A 19,053-nucleotide genomic window follows, 5' to 3' on the forward strand; every position below is an offset into this window, starting at 1 on the left:
TATACTGTAACCTAATGCTGTGTAAAGCAGATCCCTCTAAAAGAGAACCTGAGCTGAGAAAGTAGTGGAGGAATCTCCACAAAAAAAACCTGCCCGGTGAGTTAAATGCAATTACATTGAGATAAACATCTCACCCAGAAGAAAGCTGTGAAAAGTAAAATTCACACTCCTAAAGGGCAAAATTATCACTTGGACTTGTTAAAAGAGTGTATTTGCTCTTTAATCGTTTATACTAGTGTTACATGTAAGGTGAAACCCTCTTATGAGAATACTTGTTAACGTGCATTTATGATATACTGTTGCTGTCTATTTAAGAGTTTTGTTTCCTTTCCTTTTAAAGCATTCATTTCTCTATGTTTGATAAACTGAAGGATGCAAAAAGAGATGTTTTAGTTTTGACAAGCTGTAGCCCCCTCCATTTATGTTTACTTCATGAAACGCTGGGCATAAATTTTAAATAAAATATTGGTTAAAATTGTTCTTAACAAATCAACACCTGAGATGTTACGAAAGCACAAACACGATTTATTTTCTTCTGTATTTTACTGCATCTGAAGCAAAGGCCTTTTTCCAAAACTCTTTGAAAAAAATTCAACTTTTTTGGAAACGACAACTACTTCGGTCTCACGATTAAAGTTCCTACAAACCTGACGCAAACCCTAAGTTTAACTACAGCGTGTAATCTAGTTTGATGGGAAAGAGAACATGAGAGATTTTTTTGAATAACTAATCTTCGCTTCCTGCCATAAACTGTCACGCAGCGTGGCCGCTTGCCATGAACAATGCTGCGCTTTACCCCCAAGGAAGGTCCATGTCAGAAGTGGCCAGTGTTCCTGCTGGTTAGTTTGGATATCAGTTTGTCAAGTGCTTGGGGACCTTTCAGAGTGAAAGGCACTATATTCCTGCTGTATATGATTTCCACCTTGTGTTAGAAGAAAAACATTTCCACAGTTCTTATCAAAACCAAATCTTTCCCAGAGGTGAGCTGAGCAAACAGCAGGGCATGCCAGAGACAATGTTTTGGTACAGAGTGATTCTGAAAGTAAATAGGAATATTTCCACAGACTAAACTGCAGAAAATGAATGACAAGAACCCCCAAGGCGGACACTTTTATGTGCATTCTCAGGGAAGAAAAAGACAAAACACTCCCGGGACAACCAAACGGAGTAGTGGCAGTCCAGTAGTGATGATAAAGACATGAAGTTGAGCAAAACATTCCACCTCCTTCCCACTCGGTTATTCTAGGTTTGTATTTTGCAAACACAGCCTGTGTTTTCTCCAACAGCACAGGTCTTTTAATTTGAACACGTGAAGATAGTTTTTATTGCATATCTGACAAATAATTCTATGTTTCTCCATATAATTTTCAGGTAATTAATAAGAAAAGGAATGTGTAAGTGCCAAACCATTGCCTTTCCTCTGAAACAAGTATTTGCATCATCAGAAATATGCCAGCTCTTTGCTTTCATTGAAGTCTTGCCTCCGAAGCTAGGAACAAATTCAGAGTGCAGCCAAGCCACCCAGAGGTAATGTGGATCCTCACCTGGGCAGCAAGACACACGTGTTCCCGACTGCACGGTTCCCCTGTACACGCAGCAATCAATACCTGCTTCGTCAGAAAGCTGCTGTAATTGAGATATGTTTGGTCAGGGGGTTCTTAACATTTGGTGTTACGCTATGAGGCATGACCTTGCTCTATACAGCCAAGACACGCGATCACCAAACTTAAAGGAAGATCAGGCATGTTATCAAACACAACTTTGTGATATTTCATGAAAAATTATGTAACTTCTTTTACCAATAATATGTATAAGTTATTTTTGCTATGTCACAGTTTAGGAACAGAAGTAGATTTACTCGCTTTTAACTGTATGATCTGTAGGGGAAATGGGGTCTTTGGTCCCAGGTGAGAAAGACGGCCATTCCCCATTGCCATCTGGAAGAAAGCTAACAGTCCCCAGGCAGATCTGCTATTTACCTAAGCCCTGTACCACAGGGCCATCAAATCCTCTTCCCAACAGTTGCTCTCACCAAGCCTAGGACTTGACTGCCCATCATATCTGCCTCCTTGTTGCATAAATGTGCTGTGCCCAGACAAAAAGTGAGGCTGTAGTACTGAAAGCAATTAACAAGACAAGACCAGTATAAATAATTGAATGGCTATAAAGTGCTCTTTGGGCATCTATCTGTTGTCAAGGAAGATCTCAAATGCAACAGAATCCAAATTTGGAGAACTGTATCCACTTTGCAAACTGATCTGCTGGAGACCTCAGATGAAATGTGTCAAGAGCTGTAAGTCAGGTAAAAGAACCAAGAGATCCCGGGAGGAAGACCACTGTTGTCAAATCCTGCCACAAAACTCCTTGCCCAGTAATGAGTCCCTCTCCTAAATAAAAAGTTATTTTGTTGAAAAAAAACAACTCTTAAGTGAAACTTAGTCATTGGTTAGATACAAAAATACCACACTTCCCATGTCCTGTTTTACCTATTCTAATTCTAAACAGGAGTCTGTCTTCTGCTTCTCCCATTTCACTCACCACTCCTGATTTTGAGGTCTCGTATTTTTTAGGTACAACAACCATGCTACAACCACTTGATAAATCTGATCTTGTTTTCCCTTTAAGCCTGTAATGATTGGTGCTGGTGAGAATGAATGAAGCATGAAGAAGCCAAATATATTTTCGTGAACCAATTTAGGGCAGAGTCCTGGTCACATGTGCTTTTTTTTTTTTTTTTTTTTTTTACCTTTGGACTGCTTAACTCAGGGACATGCGTTTCTACATACCAAACTCTAGCCATGCAACGTAGAGACAGTAGGAAGTGTAGTCACACACAGTACCACCAGTTCCGGTATTCAGAGGATGATATTTCAAGATCTGGAGGTATTTTCAGTGAATTTCACTACACCAACAACTAAAACAGAAGTCAAAATACTTTAACTGAAGGTGAATTTTACTAAAGAGCATTTACTTTTGGATATTCCTGGGATATCCCCTGACATTTTCTTTAGAAACAAACACATTGTAGACACTACTCCTCTTTCCTTTAACCTCAAAATTGTGTTTCCTCCTCCCAAAGAGGAGAGTATTTATGTCTATACACTATTTTTCTCAAGCCCAGCTACAGGAGCTGAACAAAGAAAAGCTCTTAAATGCTTAAGGGAAATGCAATGAGCTGGGAACACAGCTCAGCCTAACAAATAAAACTCAACCACAGAACACCCAGGAAACTAAAAAGGAACATCCCTACTAGGATCTTCCCACAAAACCAGTCGTTCTGTAGGAAAAAAAAAAGAAAAAACAAAAAAAAATAAAAAAAAGAGAATCTTCACTTTTTTGCTATTTTTTTACAAATATTTTAAATGAATAACAGAATGACTTGTTTAAGGACACAGACTTCAATAACAGCCTAATTGTGGGTACTCAAGTACAAGGTGATTAAGAGCCTTTTTGTGTCTATCTCTTCTCATCTGCTAACACTTCCTTCTGTTGGTGAAAATAAAACAACTGAGAAATGCTTTGGTTTTCTATAAAATGCAGTGTACCTTTTGTGTCCAGTTTATAACAAGTTAGGCATGTGTGATATGCACGGCTTTTAAAAAAATGCATATTACCAAAATTAGAGTAATTGCCACATTATTAGCTGTCCAATTGGTCTTGCAACATTCTGTATGCATTGTCAAGTTTCCCATTGCTAATTTCCTAACAAGCACAGTTTGTTTTCAGATGCCCCAAGGCCAGTTTACTAAGACCAAACACAAGCTCTGAAAGCGCAAAAAAAAAAAAAAAAAAAAAAAATCCCACAAACCAAGACATTTTAAATACACAACACAACCAGAAATCCAGGGTAAACTGCCCCTCAACTGATTTAGGGGTATTTCCTTTTTGTAGTATAACAAAACCAAGTCCCAGTTCTGGAATATTTTTAACTCACTGCCAGTTTGTGCAATACATTTTTAATTGTGATGTGTAATGGTTTGCAAGCGAACACCCAATCAATTAATCATGAGTGCCTTCTCATGGCTGCTCGGTGGGTTCTCCTGGCCGACGTTTATCTTACATGTTGTGAACACTCTAATACATTTCAATGAGCTCCCTTTGAAAAACACAGGCCACACATTATTCTTTAGAAATTCCAGCAATTTCCAGTTGCGTGTATAGTACCCAAGTTCACATGTAGAGGGGCTTAAGCTAAGTTAGCCAGCTCTCTTTCTGAGAGTTGAGACAGGCTGTAGAAAGCCTTAAATAAATATATGGATGCATATGTATGTGTAAATATGTTTACCACGAAATCACACACACAGCTCACTTTTTTAAGAGGTGATACCCTCACCACCAAATGAAGCTTACTTACATTGCCAAAACCTTTTCATTCACATTACTGCTAGAAAAAGTACTGGAATTAATATAACATTAAAAGATACTTTGGGGTGCCTGGTGAGAAGCTGAACCATTTCAAAGGGGGTTAATTATCAATTTGGAAAAAGAGCTAAAATATTTATTTGAAATGCGATCTCAGTGACTTTCTTCTAGCAAGGCTTCATAAGTGCTTTATGTTTTAGAGGATTTATCAAACATTTATATATTTTATCCATAAACCTAGAAACAAGGAAGACTTGTAATTACATACCCCTCAAAGATTTTTTTAATGATAAAAAGATATGTGCTCTTTAGCCAATTTTTCATATTATAAACACCTGAAAGGGTTTGCTCTAATTAGAGTAGTAACTTGATACATTCTGAAAATCAAAACATTACAATGAAATTGCTCAGTTTGTAAATTAGATTAAAAAAACCCAACTATATGCACTAGAATAATCTGGAAAGCTCTTGATTTGATATACCTACATATACATGAATGTTTTTAAGTTATTTTCCATTTATACTGATTTCCAAACCACTCATGCACATGAAATAATGTTAGTATTTCTTCTAGAAATATCTTTTAAAAGCACATTTCTATTAACTACTTTAAATTTTTTCTTATTGCAAATATTTCTCCTTACAAACCCAACACTCCTAAAAATAACCTTTAAAACACTAAAGCTCACATTTGAGTCTTGTTAGACTATTAAAAACTGCTCTCTCTTTTGAAGAGTGGAATTTGTACTATTTTAAAGTGAACCTGAAGAACAATTTTACTATATAAAGAAAAAAATCAACATTTTTAAGCTCACTAGGTTGCAAAGTGGCTTTGACGTACTTCTAATACTTAAGCTGTAAAGCATTTTTTACTAATTTAGGAACTTATTGACAGAATATACTGCTTTTTTCCAGCTCAAAAAAATGAAAAACAATTTTAATTTTAAAGAGGGTTGGAAAACGTCCCTCAAACATATGTTGAAAACACAAGAAAACAGACATAAGACCACAGTCACCCCCAAATAATTCAATATTTAGTAGCAGTTGCTATAGTAATTTAAAACACTGAAAACTATCAAACTTAATATGGTCAGTACCGTGGGCATATTGAAAAATGAACCATAAGATGAGGCCACAAATACCTTGCACACACATTTTATCACAGATCTACTTAAAAGATACTGATAGACTTAAGCACTACAGTCCACTGCCAGATTTTGTAAGCTTTTGTTTCCAATTTAGTACCTGTAAATGAGTGCTAACTGCTGTGTAACCATCAACATAAACAAAACTCCCATATTTGTTTTCAAGCCTGTACACAACTGTTTGCCTTCACTGAAATAATTCATACAGAAAGGTATTTTTTGCCTTGATCGCACAGTTTTCTAATGCTGGGCTTCCCCCAATTCAAACAAAATTAAGTCCTATTTTCACGTTGTATTTGTGATGTAAACTCCATGCACTAAATGCAGCGAGATAAATGCATTCAGAACCACCAGAACAAAAGTTTGCTCCCATCACTAAGCAGCAGTTCAGCAGACTAATCATAACTCTTCAAGAAAAAGTCTCTTTGAAACTGATTACTAAACAAGATATAGTGGGCTTTTACTGTAACTCACAGTTTATGTTACCATCACATTTTAAAGCTGTAAATTTCAATTTATGCACTTATTTCCATCAACACATAATTGGATTTACTTCTAATTAACCTAATGTTTGACAAAACACTTAGCTTTAATATACAGATTTGGTTTGCAGTAGTAGTGACAGTAAGTGAGCAAGAAATTAATCTTCCTCTTTCAAAAACCTTAATCCAGAAAATAATAGCCTTAATATTGATTTCCTTACTAGATACAGGAGATCTCAGTAAATACATCAAATGCATTATCTTATTTCACTAATCTGCACACTATTCAACAAGTAAGCTGCCCTTAAAGGGTTCTGTACCCAGGGTCTTCATGCAGCATGTTAATTCTGATCTTTAAAATGCAAAATACATGCTTTATGTAGCTTCCATTAATAAAAGGGTTCCAATCCCACAGTTCACAGCCTAAACGAGTGCATTTTTTTGCCACCAGTTGATGAAAAAACAGCGTTAGGAACTCTCTGTCTTTAATAATCTCACCTTCTGAGCTGCTTTAGAGGGACTCTTGTTTTTGCTTCCTTTGGGTCTTCCTCTTGGTCTTTTAGGAGATGGTTCACCGGTTGGTTCCTAAATACAGGAAAACAGGCTATTGTGGCAAGAGGCTACAACTAACCCAGAAGATCTGAAGGATAAACTACAACTGAAAATAACAGTATAAACAAATAACAACACTTAAAACACACCATGAAAAATGAAATAGCTTGAGGTAAAGAACAAATATATTTTGCACAATAAAAAGAGCTCAATTTCCCTTCTAATTCCATAATAAACACTGAAAAGTTTGCACATTCTATGAAGTTATACCAGAAAAGATATTTTTTAAAAGAAGACGGCTATGTTTTCCCTCATATAAGAATGATCACTCAAAAAAACAAGTTACCATTTAATTTCAATTGCATTTCATTATAGTAAAATGTAATTATATGCAGTTTCTAGCAAACAATTTTGGGAAAAAAAATGTTAACTACTGGAAAACTGGAAAGAAAGCCTGGACTGTTTTCTCTCTCAAGGACACAGATACTTTGGGGGGATTTTTTCTGTTCCACGGTCGGCATTATATTCACCCCTATTGCAAACAGAAGTGATTGGTATTAAAATGCAAATGCAAAAATGTCTTCAAATAGAGCATCAGCAAGCAAAAAAAAAAAAAAAAAACCAAAACCAAAAAACTCAAAACAAAAACCCAAGTCTAAAACGATTCGACAGGAACACTGATTATTTTAGCAGTTTTCTTAACCAGCTCCTCTGCCTGACAGTAAATAACCATAAAAATGAGTATGAATTACTAAGAGTTCGCATTCCAAATATTTATTCAGTGAATCATAAATACTATAAAACTCTTTCAGTCTTAAATATTATACATTTCATTCAGATTACAGGATGCGGTAAGAGTAATTAAATGCAGTTCGTTAACTTAAACCAGCCCCAAACCCTTCAGCTTTTTAATTCCCGGGTAGGTTGAGGAGAGGCTGGAGCGGGGACCCCCCCAGCGCTCCAGCGCTCAGCAGCGAGCGCGCAGGCACCGCACCTCTGGGCTGGACGCGGTTAAGGAGACTTTTCTTTCTCTTCCATACATTCAAACTCTAGTTGGGGGGTGGGGGTGGGAGGAAGCCCCGGGGCGAGCTCGCAGGGTGATGCCAACTGGTGGGACTGGGCGAGGGCAGAGCCCTGACCCCGTGTCACCGAGCGGGGAAAGAAAAAAAACCAACAAAACGAGGGTGTCTCCGCTCTTAGGACACGTTCTGTGCCATTCGGGGGAGCAGCCCGCTCTCCCCTGGCTCCCCCCCCCCCGTGTTTCCCGAACCCCTCGCGGGCTCCAAATGAATGGAGCAAACCTCTTTAAAGCCCGTGGGAGGTTCGCTTTTGCCAAGGGGCTCCCCCGGCTTCCCCGGGGGGAGCTCCCGAGGAGGCACGGCAAGGGCAGCGAGCGGCCCCGCTGCCCCCGCCGAGCTGCGCGGTTAATTGGTTGCATCCGCGGGCAAAATCCCCCCTCTGGGCGCGGGCGCGGAGGGGGCTGCCTCGGCTCGCCCGGCATTTCCAGGCGATGCGACAATGGCACTCGGGAGAGGAAGGGAAAGGAGGGGGGGCGGGGGGGGGGGGGTTGGAAATAACGCAGGCATCTAGCGACCTTAGCGCGGATCGAGGTCTGGCGAGGCAGAAAGGAGAGGGAGCCCGGGCCCCGGGAACGGTCCCCCTCGCCTCGCCCTGCCTGGGAGAGCGCTGGAGCGAAGGGAAAAGGTGTTGCGAACGCAGGGCAAGCCCCCTCCGGCTGCCTCCCCCACCTCCACTGGCGATGGGGGCACCGCTCCGCATCCGATGACGGGGGGTGAGGGAGGAGGTAGAGAAGGGGGGAACGCCGCGGGGGGAGGGGAAAAAGGGGGGAAAGGCGAAAAAAAAAAAAAAAAACAAAAACTTATGCGACTTTCTAGACACCCTCCTCTTCCCCAAGCCCAGGATCTCGGGGCACGCAGGGGCTGGGCTGGTCAAGCTCGGAGGCGGCAGCAGCCCCCGGTGGGACCCGCCACACACACACACACACACACACACGGAGATTGAGACATTGCAGGGGCTGAGAGAGGGAGCCGGGAGAGCCCCGAGCCCCGCTCCTCGCTTTCGCAATTTCAAACTCAGCTCGAAATGACCCAGCGAGCGCTGGTTGGTCGGAGCCGCGCTGCTCCATGTTCCCCATTTACATTGCAAAGCCCCGGCTCGCTCCCCGCACAATAGCGAAAGCGCCGGGGAGGCTGCGCGGCTCGGGCAGCGCCCGCAGCCCCCGGGGGTCCCCGCGGAGCCCCCGCACAGCGCCCCGCACCGCCCCCCGCCCCGGCTGCGGGGCTGCTCCGCTCGCCGCACTGCACGTACGCGCACACGCCTACAGAACGCTACAGATCTGCGGCTGTAGGTATCTACACGATACTGACTTGTGGTTGCTTCCTGGGTCTGCCTCGTCCTCTCTTCTGAGGCTCTGCGGTTGCAGGTTGCTCCGGGGCAGCAGTGGAAGGCTGACCGGGTCCCTCACCTTGTGCGCTCATCGTGACTTCGGCTGCTCAGCCTTAAGCCCGTCTCTCCAAAGCACCTTGGAAGCGGTGGTGGTGGTGGTGAGGGGTTGGGGGGGGGGAATCAAAACGAGCTCTCGCTGCTTTTGCTGCTCGCTGCCACCACCACACCGGACGTCCTGGTGCTGCCAAAAAGGAGAAGAGAAGGGGAGGAGGAGGAGGAGGAGGTGATGGTGGTGGTGGTGGTGGTGCCGGTGGTGGTGGAAGAGGAGGGGGAATGGATCTCTCTCACAATTTAAGAATGGTTAGTAACGTGAAGCAATTCAAAAGAGGGGAAGGTTAAAAAAGAAGAAGAAAAGAGTAAATCGCAACCCGGGAAATGCAAAGAGAGAGGAAAATACGCGGAGGGTAATCGGAGCAAACCAAGAAGGGGGGAAAAAAAAAATCTTACAAATTGAAAGCAAGTGGTGGCTATCGCGCTTAGATCGGATCAGGACAAATTAAGATAAGACACACTGAAAATGGACTGAGAACACTGCGGGATCTTGCCAGAAGCACGCACCCTGGGAAGACGGGGATTTCGGCAGCAGCGGGAGCAGCGGGCAAAAAGAAGGATAATTTAAAAAATAATAATAGTCAAACGATTTGGGAGATTGGGAAGAGGGGGAAAAAAAATGGGGGGGGCGGTGCTGGGTTTGTGTCTGTGATGCGAGCTGCTGGGACTGGAAATATTATTATGCGAGTCCTGCCCACGGACGTTTTAAAAAAAAAAAAAAAGGGAGGGGGGGGAAGAAAAAAAAAAACACCTTTACCCGTGGGTGGAAAAAGCAGGAGGGGGCTTAAAAAAAAAAAAAAAAGAAAAAGCGGGGGGAAGAAAAGGAGGAGGAAGAGGCAGAGCGAAAAGCCGCAGCAGCCGGCGCTGGGGGGGCTGGCGGGCGGCCAGCGGCGGCGGAGCGAGCCCCACGTGTCCCGCCCGGCCCCGCCGCCCCGGCAGGTTTAAAGGGCCCCGGGCCCGGCTCGCCCCGCACCGGCTGCACGTGGGAGCCGAACAAAGGCGGCGCGGCCGCCGCGGGGCCCGGAGCCGCCGCCGCCGCCGGGGCCGGGGGGGGGGGGCGGGCGCTTAGCCGGGAGCGGCTGCGGGCGAGCCCTGCCCCCGGCAGCCGGGCTGCGAGCCGCCGCCCGCGCTCCTCGCCCGGGAACCGCGAGGAGGTCGCTGCAAAGGCCGCCGGGGAGCCCGGTGTCCGTGCGTCCCCCGAAGGAAGCGCACCTGGGCTCCGTGTGCGGCTTTGGCGTTTCCCCCGGCCCCGCGCCTCCCTCGGGATCTCGGACTCGGGCTGAGAAAGGAAGAGACGCCTCTCGGTCGCTCTCTTCGCATCCTTCCTCCCCTGCTCGGGGTGGGCGAACGGGAGACCCCTCGGAAGGAAATAAAAGGTTACACGGTCTTAAAGAACGCCAAAGCGATACTGGCGCGGCGCTTCTTGCGCTGCTCATCCAGGCTAATCCAGTTGCCTTGGTACTTTAGAAATTCTTAGCTGTCTGTCGATGAAACCGTAAAGCTGCTCCAGCTCCCATCGAATATGTGCGATCGCTGATGAGCGAGGACCGTGCTGAGAAGACAGCTGAGTTATTTTCTGTGGAAGAAGAAAAAGTATCCTGCAGACAGATGGGCTAAAGAAAGAGTAATCCTAGAACTCTTCTTAAGGCTTGAAAACATTCCCAAAGTGTTCTTAATTGAATCGCAAGCCTCCCAAAGCCTCCTTCCCTCCCATCCCCAAAAGCAACCAGCTATGGGAGATGGATGCAGTCCACCTGTTAAAATCTCATAGCTATCAGAGAAGTCCTGTGTTCCCAACTATACTTTGCGCAGTATTCAGTTCCCAGCACACAGATCTCTGCATCCATTCTGTACATCAAAATATTAAGCTGCTGTATGAGATCAGGATTCCAAACAGACATTGTAAATTCTATAGTTTGAAGTGTAGCAGCGAATAACTTTTATGACATCCATTAATCTCTTCGAAGCATATTCACAGATCTGTTTCTGTGTATGAAAGTGGTACGTGCAATTGCTAAAAGCCTGTAGCTCCAAGACCCATCATCTCCACAGATTCATCCTACATGGGCTATTAATAGTTCCATTAGTCTTCTCTTGAGCGGTGGTCCGAAGATGTATACCCACAAGCAAATAATCTCCATGTGGGAGCAATGTTCCTAAACTCAAAGGCTGTTCTGGACAAGACAGGTCTGGGTGCTTGCACCAAGGCCAGTGCAAAAGAATTTGAGTCTTGCTTGGGATGTCACTGTCATAATAAGATTTTTTTTAGAAGCATTCACAACAGGGTAGGAAATGTATAAACATAAAATGAAGCCTGGTTTCCATAAAACAAGACCTGGTTCTACTCTCCACGAGCCTACAAACTCAGGAAATTTCTGCAGAAAGCAGAGGAACTTCTGCAAAGTTAAGAAGAATAGAATGAACAATAAGATGGAGATTTTGCTACCTACCCTGTAAAACTTACAAAGAGGGTGTTTGTTATTCCATAGTCAGTGTGATAACTCGTAGGAGGTTAATTGGCCTCTCTTCCCAGAGGGGTTCTTTTTAAAACATGCAGTCTAACAGCAGCGATAATATTTTGCATCAGAACTCCAGGTTGCAGCAAAGCATCTTTTCAAAAGATAGAAAATTACAGGTTTAATAAGCTTTGAAGATTATAAGCCGAGACAAGGAATTCCCATCCCTTGTTCGCTTCTTCCTCTACTTCCTTTTTCAAAAGCCTGTGGATGCGTAGGATGCGCCTATAAGTCAACAGACTCCTACTGGCACAGGCAGATGTCACCTATGGATAGCAATGACCCACACAATTCTAGTAACTAGAACTAACTCACACGTGGAAGTACAGGAGCTCAGATGGTCTTGAGTGGCAGGGAATTACACAAAGAGAGAACACTTTTTCCCCAGCTGCTGTGTTTCGCTGAAGGTTTGCAATGCAGTCTGTGCGATAGGAACTTGTCACCAACTTTACAGTGCATGCTCAACCATGTATGTAAGACTGCGGAGAGTCAGGCCACCTCTCGTTCTCCTCAGGGGGGCCTTGATTTCTCCATCCTAGTTCTCATAGAGTACAGGATGCTCTGAAGAGGTAGTGATAAGGCAAATTTAAGGCCCTGGCTCAGGGGGACTTCAGGAGGGATCTCTGGCCAGAGATGGGAGACCTGATGGTAAAGTTTAGACTTTTTCTGCCTTTTTCCTCAATAGTTCAAAGGGCTCACAGATCTGCATTGCCTCCAAGAGATCCTAATGGAGCAGTCTTAGCCTACCGGTGCTATAGGCTACCCTTCCTATAATGGTCATGTATTGTTTGCGTGTTTCACTTCTGTGGCCGCCCAAAGCAGTGAAAGACATTTACATCATCAGAGGCTGCAATGGATAACTCAAGGAACTGGGAATCCTGGCTCTGTTTGTAGAAAACCAATCTTCCCATGAGAAGTACGTTTTGCAAATATTGTCTATGTGAAAAGTTAACTTATGTTTTCCCTGGTTCTTTTTGAATTGACTCCCTCTGGTCTCTGAGGATACAAGGGAGAGAAGGAGAAGAGCAGGCACAGGAATCTTGAATGCACCTATCAGGTGGGCCAGGGTGAATCGTTGCTCTTCCACTCACGGCTTCTCACCCAACTGGTGGAACCAACAGCGGCTGCTGCTTCATGGTCAGCTACCTGCAGATGGTTGGGAGAATGCTTTAGGGAAGCATGACTGCGACTGACAAACAAGACCCAGAAAAGAACATTAAGACTCAATCTCAGGCCCTGTCTGCACTTGGGAATTTTCTTCCCTCCTCCAAATTCCCACCATTGCTAATATGAATGCAGCTGCACAATTGTTAGGGATGTTGGGATCATAATATATGAGTTTTCATCTCGTCAGCCATTTGCAGCGCTGTGTCAATTAACCCTCCTCAGAGCAGGGTTAACTGATACAGTGCTGAAAACGGCTGCTGGAGCTGAAAGCTGTCTAACTAAGGCTCCCATTGTTGCTAACACTGGTGCAGCTGCAGTGGAGTTAGCCCATGTGGGGTTATTTTGGTAACAATTCTCCAGCCTAAAAACAGCCTAAAAATGCAACATAGCCACCTTATGAGCCAAAACACGCTTCTGCTGCACCTCAACAGCTATGCACCTAGGCTGTGACCCTTCATAATGAGATTTTTCTTAGAGTCCATTCAGTCCAGAAAGTACTTTGTATATTTCTGTATGAAATAGTAGACTTCAACTCAGCAAACTGTTATTTTGTCACCTCCATTGGACAGCCTCTGTACATTAATTCTCACTAGCTCTGGACTTGAAGATGTGTGAGGATGTATTGGTACTTGTCTAGTAGTTTCTTACCATTGATTCATATGTTCATTAATTCAAAACAAAATTTGCCCTTTCACTCATGGAAACTTAGTATTTTATTTTTGGTTTTAATTTTTAATGGAGATCTAGCTCTTTAGTTTATGGCTGGAGATTCTTGTTAACCAGCAGTTTGGGGATTTTTTTAATGCTCACAAGTAAAGCCTTATTTATGCAGAGCTGCACTGTGAAGATTCAAGCTGATTTCTGGTGGAGTAAAGTTCTATTTCGAATGAGCAGATTTGGCAGAATCCATCCCACTTGTTTCTATGTGCTTTGGGAAGCAGTTACGAAACAGATTGGTGAAATGGGTGTTTCAGCCCCTGCTGAGTAAGACTCATACCTCTAAAAAGCCCCTCTCTATCCTTCTCCCACATCCACATCCAACACTAACTACAACAAGGAGGTGTTGTTTTGCATGTTATGCTTTTGAACAACTATTTATCAGATAGATGCGCCAGTCACATTTTTTTAAGTGCAGTTTGCACGTGTGAAAATGTTGAAGCCCAGGCTCAGGAAAAAACCTCGGTGAAGATTTTTAGCTCACTAAAGCCCTTGATTAACGACAGGCAGGTTTCAATTCACGCATGGCATTTGATGCAGATACAGAATGTAGCTATATGCAGAATGGTGGGCAACTGTATATGCCTATAAATATCTACAGAAGCTTAACATACCTGCCCAGGGAAATGACAAAGAGGCAGGCACAGAAGAGGTGCTGTCCAGAGCCTCCCAGCTGTGGAGGTGAGCTGTGGAGTTCAGCTCAGGGTGCTGAGATGCTGAGTGAAAACTGAACTGGCAGAAACTTGGATACAGCTGGATATTCTGAGAAAGGGGAAAAAAACAGGCTCACTCTTCCTTCATCTGTGATACTGCTGTGGTGGCTGTTTCTCTCTCCCTTTTGATAAAGTCAGAGGGTGGGCAGAGCAACTGAGCTGCCTGCAAAGCAGGTGTGGCAGCAATCTGTAGAAGAAAGGAGGAGTAACGTATTGACTATCCCTTTAGCTCAGATTGAGCTGTGGGGATGCATGACAAAGTTCTCGGGTCACAGCTGTTGCACAAGGAGCCTGCCTCTTGGTAAACATATTATTATACATTTGCTTAAATGGTTTTCATTAATCTCTTGAAAGGTTCTTATAAAAATGCCAAAACCCCTGCCATCCTGAATCCCAGTAGAACTGGATTTCTCCTCTCCCTTATCTCCTTTCCTCTTGAATATTATGCTCAGTATCTTGCATATGTTTTTATATGAAACTCTGTGATTAAAAGTACTTAAGACTGGCTCATTTTTCTCCGCAATGAGTTCAGTTATTTCCTTTTTATACCTTCCAGAATTTACTATACCATATCTAAATATTGGCTGCAGTCCACATGTTTTAGATCATTCTCTATAATGGCCCTGTTGTTATAGAATCCTTTGTGTGTGTGTGAGAGAGAGAGAGAATATGCTTATGTGTTGGAAGCGAGGCAGGGTGCATATAATTGTTTGGAAAGATAAATCAGGTTATATTAATTCCATAAGTGATTTCAGAACTGATAGTGATAAAAGTGATAAAAACACTGAGCAGTGATATTATAGACCTCCAGTGCATTACCTTGTATGTGTGGTAAATAATACTTCTGATCCCAAAACATTACTCTACTACATATATTCTGCCAATAAAATGATTAATTCACCTTTCATTGCTATATAATTTTAAAGATAATATTTATTGTTGTCACACTTCCTCATTTTTACTTACATTCTAAATGAAGATCCTTTGACTGAGTCATATAACATTATTAGTCAGTGATAATCTATGTGAAGATGAAACTAAGGGAGCAGCTGAAAGTCCTTACTCACTACACAAAAAACTCATTACCTGCTAAAGACTGTACAGAGAATGTACACGTGTCAGGTTAAGTTAGTGATCTAGGGAAAAAACAGGATTTGATCCTTCATTCGACAAATTGCAAGCTTCATTCAAAATAAGCAAACAAACTTTACTTGCAGTGTCATAAGGTATGGATAAAGCTCATGAAGTCTTAACTGAGAAATGCCTCTCTACTCCCAGGACAAAATTAAATGAGTAGCCCTGTCCCAGTGGACACCTTTGACTCTTGCCTGTGGCTCCACACATAGAGGATGCATCTAAGTGTCAAACAGACAGATTCAATCTACTGCGTGTTCATTCCCTGCACAGACTGATTTTGTGCACAGCATATGTGACTTGGCTCACAGCACATCAGATAAACTCATTCACGCTCACAGCAGGCTGAGTGTCCTCACAGTTGCAGGTACGGAGTCACAACTGCTTTGCGAATTTGCTCCCAAATTTCTTTTAGCTTCTCCTTGTGGACAAGCCCTGAAACAGCCTGCCAGTGATGTAAATTCAGGCCATTTTCCCATGTGGAGTTCTCAACCACTCAGACCAGAATGGATACAAAACACCCTGCATGAACTATTTCGCTCAGTTCTCACCCTATAGAGCCCGAAGTCAGAGTTTAGGCAGTTCAGAGGGCTGAGTGGATATCATTTTGTGCTTGCGTGAATTTCACCCAAAGAGAGTATACTTAGGTTCTATAATTTTTTTCCCTACAAGCTAAGATAAATTTCTGCTTTGGTCCATTAAGAATACTTGTATTTTTAATCATAATTATTTTGTACTGTATTTTCTTTGGAAATAACAGTAATACAGTTTATGTGAAATATAAACAAATGAGGGAACGATTTTTACCTAAATGTATGAATAGCATTTTGCAATTTGTCATTGTGATATATTTATCTTTTGAACTTTTAAGTGAGCTCAGCTGAAAAAAATGCTTCTCTTCAGCACATGACTGGAAAATATATTACACCAGAGGACTATATTGCTGTTTCAGTTTAGAAATTAGTGGCTAAATATAATTTTCCACTATACTTGTTTTCACAAAGTATGTAGTAAATTATTTACGTTACAATAAATTCTCAGTACATATTCCAAAACGTGTTAAAATCAGCACTCAAATTAATGGATATTTTGTGAATGTGATTAAAACTAAGATCCTTAAGGTCTTTTGTTGCCTGCTGAAGCCTTAAAACCTCCGTAATATGGCTAGAACAAAACAAATTTGTCAACAAAATGAACTTGGGGGGAAGGAGAAGAAACCAGGGTGGAATGGAAAGATAGAGGCTGGCCAGTGTAGTAATGGCAGTTCACAGCAGCTGAGCCTGCTATCTGTCCTGCACCCGTCTCCTTCTACTGGCACAGCATATGCCATTTACTACTTGTAGTACTTTTAATCAAAACTTCATACAGGTCAAGAGATGTCTGTGATTGCCAACTGGGATTACAGCATCGCTGACCGCAGCGGCAGCAGGAGAGGCAGCTTCTCCCCAGTTCCCCATGCAGAACAGTGCAGGGCTGTCGTGCCCAGGCTTCTTGGCAGCACTGGCTTCGCTGTGCGCCCGCACAGGTAAAGTCGCTCCCTGCTGCTGAGCTGCCCAAGCAAACAGGGCTGCCAGGAGCAAACAGCTACCACAGCAGCAAAATCATTCAGCCTGCACATCGCTATCTCCCTTCCCTGGGACGGCTTGGGAACAGGGAGAGCTGCCTGCAAGCTGGATGAACTCTTCGGGCGATGGCAGCTGCTCCCAGGCACCATTTTGCCCAGGGGTCAATTTGCCTGTCACATCCCAGACATGTAACCCTCATGTGATGGGAGAGCAGCCAAGCAGCCATCAGGAAAGGCTGGGGCCGGGTGGGAACTGTGGCTGCTGCCAGAACAGTTCATCTGACACACAGCCCGTTCCTTATACGCTCCAGAGCTGTACCCAGGGAAGAATGCTGCTGAGAACAGACTGCGGGCCTGATAAATTGTCCTGTCTGCCACAAAAGCCTGCAGTCCATGGGATAAGCACCTGTTTCCTACAGCATACGGTCATCATGTTTCCAAAGTGCTCCATTTCTTTGATAATTAGATTACTCTCTGTCCATTTTCCCTGTGTGCATGTACAGAGTTCAAAGGAGGTACCAGGGCTTATAGCATCAGTTGGGAGCTCAGGAGACAAAAGAGTCCTCCTTTCCCAGAGCCAAGCATTCATTCCTGTCTGACCATGGGCAACCCGCAGACACTGAACTCCTTGGAGGTGTTCAGATGCCTATGTCCCACCCAGCTGAGCAAGAAGGAAAAGACTGTGCTCTATAAGGAAAAACGCAGATGTGAGTATTCCCCATCTTCCAGGGCCATTATGAAGATGAGGACATTTCTGGCTTACAGAGACTGGGGTAATGGCAGTCATTCACAAATCATATATGTGAGAGAGAGCAGTGCAAACACTAAGGAAAAGCTGCGTGGTTACCTAAGGCAAAGAAACATACTTCAATCATTTTAGTTAGGACTCAGAATTAGTAAAAAGAGGTTTAAACAAATCTTCTTACTTAAAGTTCTGTCTGAAAATATTCCTAGCCTTTTATTTATTTTTTTAATAATTATATTAGTAAGAGTCCATTATATAATCACAAGAAAATTAAAACTCTCCAGGGCATGATCTTAGCTGTGTAATTAAGTGGGGTGGTTAAAAGTACAAAGTGAACCTGAAGCAAAATTTGTACCAGAACCACACCTCATTATGTTTTGCTGCCCAAGTCTGTCATAAATAGAGATGTTTATTACACATCTGCCATTTAAAGTACATATTACATGCAATGTTATATTTTATTTAGATTTAAATATTTAAAAAAACATGATGACAAGCTGTGTTACTATTAACACATGCCTCAGGGACCAGGGGTGCACATTCACATTGTGCCCTAGGTTATATTACGATTCAGCCACTCCACAGTTACAAATCGTTTATAAAAGTATATTGTGTAATTAGCGTGCCTGATTTCAGTCCATAGAGTTTCATTGGTGTGAAAGAACAATCAAGCCCAGTATATCCATTCACATTTATTAGACCAAACTTTGTAGTCTGTCCTTAGAGCACCATTCCCTCCTCTGCTTTCAGCAGCAAATGGCACTAAAATCTCCAGAGCTTCCCAAAGTAATAACAGTTATTATTATTTTCTTTTTTTTTTCCTTTTCTTCACAGAAGTGATTCAGTACTGACTCAAATGTATGGGCGGAAAGGGCAAGAGATGATGCATTAGTTATATGCTTCTTAATTCTCTCTTCTTTGGGTTTGCTTTCCTGAACAGACTGCCCTCCTGGACTAGCTCCAGAACTGGCTTTGAAGAAATCTTTTTCGGAAATGCTTTCATAGAAAATCATCTTCTCCAGGATCTGCATGCAATGAAGTCCCTCTGCATGCATATAGGTTGTTTCCAGCAGATCCTAAGCAATTCAATTGGCCAATGAGGAAAACCAAATATAGTTTCTTTGATGGAAGAACTTTGATGAAGAAAAATGCCACCTACTAGCCAGCTTTCCATTGCAAGCCGGTTATCCAAAGTCATCCTCCCACTGTTTCCTAGTTATCACATCCTCTTAGTTGCATGTTAAGGTAGGACAAATTTAGTACACCTTACATACCCAAGATGTATATCTACATAATGAACACTTGATGTTGTGGGTAATGTTACTGATATCACTGGCAAAGGAAGTTAAACTGTAACATCAGCCCCACCAAACTTTTCTGTAGCATTTCATAGGACGGATGACCTGGCAGTTCTGACTGGGTTTTAAAAAGTTAAAGTA

The 19,053-nt window shown here is 42.9% G+C and overlaps 1 protein-coding gene across 3 annotated transcripts in view; it reads right to left on the bottom strand.

The window, feature by feature from the left end:
• HMGA2 (high mobility group AT-hook 2) overlaps nucleotides 1–9,085 on the bottom strand; it is a 117,172-nt gene extending 108,087 nt beyond the window's left edge. For 2 of the 3 annotated variants that reach the window (XM_069852591.1, XM_069852583.1), the window contains exons 1-2: nucleotides 8,929–9,085; nucleotides 6,488–6,574 (exon numbers count right to left, since the gene is read on the bottom strand). In XM_069852591.1, the coding sequence (XP_069708692.1) occupies nucleotides 6,488–6,574; nucleotides 8,929–9,039 (198 nt within the window). In that variant the 5' untranslated portion in view covers nucleotides 9,040–9,085. The remainder of the gene's footprint in view (nucleotides 1–6,487; nucleotides 6,575–8,928) is intronic. The other variant, XM_069852599.1, reaches the window with a different exon arrangement.
• Nucleotides 9,086–19,053: the final 9,968 nt, after the last annotated feature.

This window comes from Phaenicophaeus curvirostris, chromosome 1 (genome assembly GCF_032191515.1).
Source record: "Phaenicophaeus curvirostris isolate KB17595 chromosome 1, BPBGC_Pcur_1.0, whole genome shotgun sequence".
NCBI classification, from domain to species: domain Eukaryota; kingdom Metazoa; phylum Chordata; class Aves; order Cuculiformes; family Cuculidae; genus Phaenicophaeus; species Phaenicophaeus curvirostris.